The sequence below is a fragment of the Lactuca virosa genome, chromosome 6 (assembly GCF_052849685.1).
Source record: "Lactuca virosa cultivar CGN04683 chromosome 6, Lactuca_virosa_CGN04683_v6, whole genome shotgun sequence".
In the NCBI taxonomy this organism is placed as follows: domain Eukaryota; kingdom Viridiplantae; phylum Streptophyta; class Magnoliopsida; order Asterales; family Asteraceae; genus Lactuca; species Lactuca virosa.
This window is the reverse complement of record NC_136431.1, coordinates 208646556-208656926: the sequence shown is the minus strand read 5'-3', so window position 1 is coordinate 208656926 and position 10371 is coordinate 208646556. Positions and strand designations below refer to the sequence as shown.

At 31.9% G+C, this 10371-nt stretch overlaps 1 protein-coding gene across 1 annotated transcript; it reads right to left on the bottom strand.

Annotated features, from left to right (window-relative positions):
* Window positions 1-1412: 1412 nt before the first annotated feature.
* Window positions 1413-2938, bottom strand: LOC145120742 (putative sodium/metabolite cotransporter BASS6, chloroplastic). Its single transcript, XM_079056542.1, has 6 exons — window positions 2831-2938; window positions 2511-2704; window positions 2158-2410; window positions 1812-2065; window positions 1638-1720; window positions 1413-1493 (listed from the first exon to the last, which is right to left on the bottom strand). The coding sequence occupies exons 2-6, from the start codon at window positions 2674-2676 to the stop codon at window positions 1419-1421; spliced, it is 831 nt and encodes a 276-aa protein (XP_078912668.1). The 5' UTR covers window positions 2677-2704; window positions 2831-2938; the 3' UTR covers window positions 1413-1418.
* Window positions 2939-10371: the final 7433 nt, after the last annotated feature.

The following is a 10371-nucleotide window of genomic DNA, read 5'->3' as shown; positions in this document are numbered from 1 at the left end:
TGTATTACAACATCCTAAGGTACTTGCTTAAACCTATAGAGTAGAGTTAAAGGTAGGTTGAATTAAGTTCTTAATAGTTCTTTTGAAAAAGTGTATTACAAATGCATGATTTAGAAGAACTACCTATATAAGTGTGAAGCGTTGTCGCTTCATAAAGCTTGGGCCAGGCTTTTATTCACCCGTGAATGAATAAAACACATGGTTGTAATAGTGTCAAGTATGAAACATTAGAATTTGTGTAAAACATATGTGCATAATATCTTTAGTTACTTAAATGACTTGAAAGGTTCAATCCTTAAGACACAAGGATTCTCGAGTATTTGAAATGTGTATCATACTGATACGAAAATTCATTCATTAAGACATTTTCGTTTATGCGTGAGTTTGGTTTTGTGTTTGCTTTTAGTTAATTAAGGATTACACTAAAATGGGGGAGAAAACAAATGTTGGTGATTTTAGTGTTATCAACATATTTTAGTGTAATTAGTATTACCATCAAGATATACTAGGTTCATTTTACTTTCCCGAGGTAGGAGGTGCACAATCGGATTGATAAATGTGGACACAAGAATACATGGATTTGGGGGCAGCGCCCCTGGCAGGGTCCAAGGAAGATGGACATTGCATGAAGATGTTTGAACATACAAGATACGAAAACTGATTTCTTCTCTCCACAACAAACTGTCTCAAAGAAAACAAAACACAATCAATGTATTATGTGTTTGTGAATAAGATTGGTCCTGAATCTAGTTCGATTTCTTGTATTATCCTATAAGTTTGCATTCATATAACCCCAGGAATAAGGATCGAATTACAGATTTTGAAAAGTATTATAATCATGATCCAAGAAATTAATCAAATTATTCAAGCTATTGTTATTATAAATCCCTAAATTCTAACATAGTGAAGAAAAATTAATATATTGAGACTTTTCCCAAAGTGTGCAATTCTTCATTCATATCTCTCATTCTTAAAATCAATAATCCAATGTTCATAAAAGATTCCCCTTGTAATTCTTATAAAGTGTTAGTACAAAATCATTACAGAACTTTTGGCAAACCAACCACAAACTGACAATACACCTTTTGTGGACGGGGTCTAATGCATGGGCCCAAAATCTTTCTTTTAGTGCTTTGATATATTCATCTTTTCATATAATCTTTAACATTAATTTTAATTTTATTTCGTTTTCAATATGAATTATGAAATGTGTGAAATTCGTATGTTTGTTTACTACGCTTAATCTAAGGGATTGAGTTTCAGTTCTTTTAAACTAATTTTGGATTTCAAAAAATTTAACTTAACTTGCGTAGAATAGACCTTATGTAAATTCGAAGCAATCCTAGAACTAATATGACATATTGTTTAACGAAACCATCAAATCATATATTAAATATATTAAAATTAGATCTATAAACTTAAGTCAATGATATATTTTCCTTTTTAGCCCAAATCTTCACAAGAGAAAAACTCATTAATGACATGACTACCACCTGCACAAAATATCCAAAAATAATATGGTTTATAGTTTTACCAAGCTTATCTTAAAAATCCAAACAACTTAATAAATTTTGAAATTGAATTTTATTCAGTTTGACTCAAAAAAAGTCAACGAATAGATTTAAATTTCAACTCACTGATATAGCCGGCGGGATTCCCACAAGCGGATCATGAAAAAATTTATTCGCTAATGCAAGTGCCAACAGGCCGCTCTGCATACCTGCATAAAGTGTTATCTGAATAAATAATGTTTAAAAAATATCTGACACAGTCTGTTAAGTCATTTTTTCTGTATTAACTGGAAGTAAAACCTGTTTCATAAGATAAGGTTCTTTGAAGAGGTTGGACATCGGGGTGATTGTGGAATAAAATGCCTGTAAATGAGTGTCCAAGTATAAATCCGGATAAATGAAACATGATCATAAGGAATGTAACGGAGATCCCAAATGGGGAAATGATAGATTGCATGTTTATTGCAAGTGGGGCCCCAACACAGAAAAAATTCACTAAAAGTGATATAGGAGGCAAAAGTGGACGAATTGCACAAGAAATTTCTGGGAAGAATCTGTAAATGTAACAAAATAATTGTTACTTTATGAAACAATGGTTTAAGAGATATGCAAAAAAAAAAAAAAAAAAAAAAAAGCTTTTCCATACCGATTGAGAAGTAAGCTAGCAGCAACAGGGGAAACAACAATCTGAAGAATATTGGAAATCATTCCACAGACATCAACATTCAACCTCTTTTCAAGAAGCAGAAGAGATAAAAATGGTGTGAAAAAAACAGCAGAAGCAGTTGATAGTGAGGTCATAACAATGCTTAGAGGTGCCATTGTTGGGTCTGTTAAAAACGTGGCATAATTAGAGAGCTGAGCACCATTAACACAAGAAGTTAGCATTATTCCATCACCTGTAACACAAATATTCTTTTAAAATTAATTAACTAGTCTCCATTTTACCACAAAAAGGAAAGAAAATGAAAGAAAAGAGAAGAGAAGAGTGTTTGTTACTTAAGGAAGTTGGAAGCCTGAATAAAGTTATGGCCAGTGTTCCAAAAAGATAACCAAGAAGAGGTTTTAGAACAAATTGACCAACATAACCAGTAAATATAGGTATTGGCCTCTTGAATGCTTCTGTAAAATCCTTTTCACTCAAGTTGAGTCCAACTGCAAACATTAAGAAACCTAAAGCTGGAGCATAATACCTGAAATATGATTAGAATTCATGAGTAGAAATCACACGAATTGTTTCAGTCATACAGACAAATTCTACATAGGTGGGATTCAGGGACTAATTGAGAAAGGAAATTCTGTTAATGGATTCAGTTAACCTGCTAGTAAACCATGTGAAAGAAGAGGGATGAATGAAAGCCAAAATTGTACTGATGAGGACTACTTGAGGCAAAATCGAATTGGCATTCTTCAAAATGTCGACGATGGAGGTCGCCTTCTTTTCATGATTCTGAGACAATACACACAAAATTTAACATAGACTTCATACAATCGAAATATCAAAACAGTGTACACAAACTTAGTCGATTATCGAATCAGAATTTGGGATCCAGAATCGATTACCTGAGGTAATTTTGGCGCGTACTCTTGAGACTCATTTTGATAAATCGGATTCACAAAGTAATTTGAAACACATCGACGAACTACTAATCGTGAACTCCAATCTAAAATCAACAACAGCGATGAGATAAAGATCAACAATAAGAATGTTATGAGGATGAAAACTAGACCTTGCGTGCAAGTCAAAATCAAATGGAGAAAAATGTACCAGAGAGAGAGATGGATCGGAGATAAACTGGAAACTCTAAACATGTATTTCCTGTAAATTTAGCGATCATTTAGAGATCGAAGGAACAAATGATACAATGATAGCATATAAGCATAACATCTATTTAGAAAATGTAATTTACTTTGGGAGAGAGATGAGCATTTTGGCGGTAAAAATCCGTAAGGTCGGTTATGGTGATGAAGCTCACGAAGATTACTGTACACACTCATCGTTGCTGGTCAAAGCTATATGTCAACTCACTATATATACGTACTTTAACATTTTAGATATATATATTTTTTTTATATTTAAAAGTCATAGTTATTATATTTTGGTTTTAAAAGTTTAAGTATTATAATTTATAAAGTATTTTATTTCATTAAACTGTTATTTTTTGAAAGAAATTTTTAATACAGCCATTACCTTTTATTTCTGGTTAAACGGTTGTTAAAATTAATACAATTTTTTTATATCTAAATGATATTATATGCATCTCGTAAAATGTCATCTAACTTTCTGAAACAGATTTTTATTTACTAACATCGTATGTGTATAACATGTCAAACCCTACAACTAAGAAACCATTTTAAAAATAAACTGTTATTTTATAAAATACATATGATGTCATGTACGTAAATAAGAAAAAAAATGTTAGTTTTAACAAGTGTTAAAGCTGAAGGGATAATGAAACTGTTAGTTTTAACAAGTGTTAAAGCTGAAGGGATAATGACTTAGGAGGTTAATAACGTTTTCTGTTTGTCCATTTTAGGTCCCTAACGTATTTTTTGTCTGTATTACACCATTAATGTTATTATAACCGTTTACAAATAGTCCTTTTAACAGGAAGAAACCGGTAAAAGGGATTATTTATAAACGGTTATAACAACCTTAATGGTGTAATACACACACAAAATACGTTAGGGACCTAATATGGACAAACGGGAAACGTTATTACCCTCCTAAGTCATTATCCCCGTATGAAACTATAAACCCCTATAGTAAATTTTTACTTTTTAATGATATGACGTTTCCTATGGGTAGTATGCCTATTGGGTGGAACCGTTTTGTTCTTATTAAAATTAACATTTTTTATGGTGTGTGCTTTTGGATCGTATTCCGGTAAGAGCTAAACTGGTGGAAAGGGGGGTGATGATAGATTCCCTATTGTGTCCTGTGTGTCATAATTCTCAAGAAAGTGTGAAGCATTTGTCGTTGCGGTTTTCGGTTGCTGATCAGGTTTGGAGTCGGGTTGGGCATTGGCTTCATTTGGACCTTCCTGTGTTTTCATCTATCCGTGATGTGGTGGACTTGGTGGATTCTAGACCGACGGTTCATATGGAACGCCCGATTGTTGAGTCGGTGTTCATGGTGTTCGTGATGATGTGGTTACAAAATTCAGTCAAATCCAATCCAAACCTTTCTACTTTTTATTCTTTTTAATTTCAACAACTTTATATGAAATACACATATAATAATAAATACTAAAAATCTTAGGAGGGTAATAACGTTTCATGTTTGTCCATTTTAGGTCTCTATGTATTTTTTGTGCGTATTACACCATTAAGGTTATTTTAACCGTTTACAAATAGTCATTTTAACAGGAAGAAACCGGTAAAAGTGATTATTTCTAAACGGTTATAACAACCTTAATGGTGTAATACACACAAAAAATACGTTAAGGACCTAACATGGACAAACGAGAAACGTTATTACCCTCCTAAGTCATTATCCCAAAGCTGAAAGACTGAAATATAAGGTCATAATGGTTGAAGTGAAAATTGCTTTAAAAAATGGTTTTCTATATATGGACCAAAATAAAATGTAACAATTAAACCATAAAATATAGAGCCTTTTATTTATATTGCCCCTTTTTAAATGTAGATAGCAAACTCTCATTATCTCTAACCCAACACCAAAAGTCCAAAACCCATTTTTTACATCAAAATAATGCAGCCTTATCTCCAACTCACATCATTTCTTATATCGTTTTGGTTTAAATAAATAATATAACACATAGTTATTCAAATTTTATAAAAAAAACAATATATTTTTCTATATATTAATACTCAAATTATCGTTTTTATTTCATTAATTTAATAGGTAAGAAAATTGAATTATGGTTCTGAATTTCAGATTCACAGATATATAAACTTCATATTTTATAAACGACTTTATATCTATATAATAGTTTATTTTAATAATGTCTATATGACTGACTTATTTGCATGTTTTGGTTCCAAATTAACGTCAACTTCATGAGGGTATGGTTTTTACACCACCAATATATTTATTAGTGAAATAATGATACCCTTTTTATAAATATTTAATGAAGTGTGAGATTATAAAATAGTTGTTGGTCGTATATAATGATAACAATTTTATAATATTTGATATCAAGTATTTTGTAGTTTCAAGAAAGTGGTGCATGAGTTGTTAAATTTGTAAATTAATATTAACATCACTTTCTTGGAGTTACGTTACAGCAATAAAAAATAAATAAATAAATGTAATGTAAAAACTTTTTAATATATTTATTTTTTCGTAAGTATTATTGAGTTCGATTTTATAGATATGTAAACTGTCATTTCGTTCTAGAAGATACATATATTTTATTATTTTTAATAGTAAGAATTTTGAAGATACATATATAATAAGCCTGGTATGTTTATATTTATTTAAGGGGATAATGACGAAAAAAACTATTATATTTTTTCAAAAGTTTGGTTTAGCCTTCAAAATTTAATAAGTTTCAAAAAAATCATCAATTTTTGGTAAAATGTTTCAGGACAACCACTCTTACCAATTAGAATCGGTTTTAATTACGAAAAAAACACTAAATTTTTTCAAAAGTTCGGTTTAACACCAACTTATGGGTGAATTTTTTTAGCACAAAAAGAAAATTAATGGTTTTTTAAGCACAAATGCAGATCATAGTGGTTGCGACAAAAATTTTACTAAAAAACAAGTGATTTTTTTAGTACAAATAAAAATTGGGTGGTTAAACCGGAAAAGATGACAAAATATAGTGGTTTTTTCGTCATCATCCCTTATTTAAATGATCAAAATATATATAATATACGAGTGATCAAGATCAAGTCTTATGTGATCAAGACTCCAAGATACATCAAGACTCAAGAATACCAAGTGATCACGACACGTCCTCTTGCTAAATTGATAATGTATGTCTTTACCTCAAAAATTATATTAAGAGTATCGAAGTGATTGCTTGAAGATTAAAGAATGTTATCACAGTGCTTCAAAGAGGACATTAATCTTGATCCGTATCTGTCAATGAATTTTTGATCTCATCATTTAAGTACAAATAAGACAAATGCAGACCATAGTGGTTGCGATAGAAATTTTATCAAAAAAAAACGAGTGGTTTTTTAGCACAAATGAAATTAGGTGGTTAAACCGGAAAATTTGACAAAATATAATGGCTTTTTCTTCATTATCCCTTACTTAAATGATCAAAATATATATAATATATGAGTGATCAAGATCAAGTCTTATGTGATCAAGACTCCAAGATACATCAAGACTCAAGAATACCAAATGATCAGGATACGTCCTCTTGCTAAATTGATAAGTTTTGTCTTTACCTCAAAAATTATATTAAAGAGTATCGAAGTGACTGCTTGAAGACTAAAGAATGTTATAACACTTCTCCAAAGAAGACATTAGTCTAATCTTGATTCGTATCTGTCAATGAAATTTTGATCTCGTCATTTAAGTCTAGATAATTCTAAAGCGTGTTTTTTAATATAAAAAGGTATTCATAAAATAATAAGTATTTTATAAAATATGAAAGAAAGAATATGGGAGGTTTTAAAATCCAAACATAGAATAAATGGACAACCTTATCTAACTCAATTCATGACAAACTTGACCACCATTAGACCTTAAATCCACAGAAGACAATCCAAATTCTGTCTTTCGGTTTTAGAACCCAAACTTCCGAAATGTACAAAAATATTGTGTCATTAAAGTTATCAATCAAGATTTACTTCATCCCCCTAGTGATTCTCTTGTTGTCATTTGAGACTTGGACATAAACAAAAACTGAATATTTGCAAGCATTAAAGAATCTTCGAAACAAACCTCATAAATGTTGGTGATTAGTATAATGGAATTTTACATATTACCATTGAAGTTTAATTCTTGTTTTTAGACAAGTTAGGAGGTCCAGAATGTATGTTTATATAAAACGACTTTGATATCGGTTTGAAAAAAATTATAGGGTGAAGGAGGGTGCGCCCCTTTACGCGGTCTTAGGGGCAACATAATCCCTTATTTATGAGATAAAATCAAATTTTAATGTTTATTGATGTTATTTTTGGTAACCAAAAGAATTCAAATTCAATAAAACCCTAGTTTGTGGTCTCATACAGGTGCCTTGATACAAGACTGTTCCTTAAAAGATTATCCCCATAATTTTGTGTAACCCATGCATAGGGTCAAAATGTCATATTCAAAAAGTGATCAAACAATCCTTCAAGCAGATCCAGGCAATTCATGGATTTCAAAAACCTTCTTCTTATCCCAAACCATAACAATAAAATCATCTCTCTATTCACTTATGTTTGATCTTAATCTTGTTAGTATGATACCAACTACTTTGAAAGTGCAAGTGTTATATTATTGTTGTTAGATATTAATCTTGTGACATTGTGTACACACGGTTTGAGTCCTACATTTTATGGGTTCTTTATAGTGGATCGAAGTTGAAATCGAACTCACAAGATAGAATTGAACTCAACGAGTTGGATCAACCTCTCGGAGTGATGCGTGAACCAATTATGGTTTCCTTTCTTTCTAAGTTGTAATCTTATATTGTTATTTTTGTATTGTAATTTGTATGACATGCCTATAGGCACTCCTAGACTTGTATTAACTGAGGGTAATGTAACATCTTCCAATGACATGTACAATAATATTGTCCGCTTTGAGCCATCAGACATGAAAACTTTTAAGGGGGGTCACCCGTCCGGAAATTGCTCATGCCTGGGCAGGCTTAACTGTAGAGTTCTTATGGTGTCCGTTGTCCTCATAGTTTAAAAAATGCATTATGATAGTGAAGGTATTTAAATCCTCATAAGGAATGTTTGGTTTTCCTTTTCAGCCGATGTAGGATCAACCGATGTGGGATCAGGTACATGTAGCCACCCACCTTCACCCCTGTACAGGGTTCAACTTTCTAGTCGAACACATCAACACATGTCCTAGCTTGTATATCATTTATAACTCCCCACAGACGTGTGTACCATAATATTATCCTCTTTGGTCCATCCGACACGAAAGCTTATTAGTGGGTCACCCACCCTAAAATTTCTCTCCCTTGGAAACGCTTAACTGTAGAGTTCTCAAGGGATCTATTGTCCTCACACCTTTAAAATGAATTGTGACAGGGAAGGCATCCACACCTATTATAATGAATTGTTATTTCTCTTTCACAAATGATGTAGGAGGTGCAAGTAGTCACCCACCTTGGTGGCTACCTGCACCTGATCCCACATCGATTAGGAAGGAAAACTAAATATTCATTGTAAGGATGTAAATACCTTCCCTGACACATTATTTTTTTATAGTCATGAGGGCATATGGTCTCATAAGAATGTTGTAGTTAAGTGTACCCACGCGAGAGGAATTTCAGGATGGGTGACCCCCTGAGAAGCTTCCGTGTCGAGTGACCTAAAGCAGATAATATTATGGTATGTGCCATTAGGGGATGTTACAAATGGTATCAAAGCTAGGGCACCGATCGATGTCTTTGGTGGGGACGTCAAACCACGTAAAGGGGGGTGAATGTGGATGACTACTTGCACGTGATGCTACATAGACTGGGAATGAGAATTAAACATTTCTTATAAGGGGTGTGGATACATTCCCTATCAAAAAAATTGTTTTAAGGTCGTGAAGTCAGCATATCCCATAAAAGCTTTGCATTTAACTATTTAAGTGTGCCCATGCGAGAGCAATTTCATGATGTGTGACCCCTAGGTTTTTTTTTTTTTTTTTTTTGTGTTGGGTGGTCTAAAAATATTGTGATACGTGCATTTAAGGTTGTTACAGTTAACTAATATACCACATTGATAAATAAGATGAAATAAATATGTTTGGATGGTAAGTAAGAAAATTGTTCCAAATTTAGAGGCGAAAGGATTGTTGAAATAAGAAATTTGTGTAAATTAAATATATATTAGAATGATAAATAATTTTTTTTTGTAAATTAATCAATGTGGGTTTGGGCCGACAACAATGAAAAATAATAATAATAATAATAATCCGGTTAAATGGGAAGTTGTGTTAGCTTCTAAGATAAATGTGGTTTGGGGATTCGATGTCTTCTTGCTTTCAATCACGCGTTATTACAAAAGTGGAGATTGAAATTTCTTGATGACTTTAAGTCTATGGATCAAATTTATTAATTCTTTGCATTGTAATGGAGGTGAGTTTGGGCCAAGAGGAGATCATTCATCTCTTTTTCTTGTTGTGAGGTGGCGGCATACATGTTATCTCACATTGGTTGTTGGATGGATATTGTGAGTCATAATATGTTATGACCAGCACGTGGGTAATTTGGAGCTATAAGAATACCATTATTAACTATCCTTTTGTAATTACCAGAATTTTTTTCAAACTTTTTGCTAGTTTTTATATATTTGGTCGTTCAAAAAAAAATTAAGGCTTGAATTGAATTCCATGAGTTTTAGGAAGGATTGTTGAAGGGTATTTCAGAATTAAGTATCATACATTTTGAAGGCATCTTCAATGGACTGTGACATCATCATTCTACTCTCCATACAACTCTATAAATTTTTTCCTACAATGTATTAAGCTTCACAAAGTTCAATAAACATATATTTAAGAATTAAAAAAAGTTTTATTTTTTACCATTGAACTTCATATTCATTGAAAGCCAACATAACATCCTATAATGGTAGAGTTTAATCCATGATCCATTGAATGCCAATTAGACATGCCACCTCATTCAACTATTTCATTAAACCATGCATTATGGATGCTCTTACAAACAAACACAAGAATTGACCAAAATTGAATTCCAATTTTTGGCCAAAAACACAACCAATA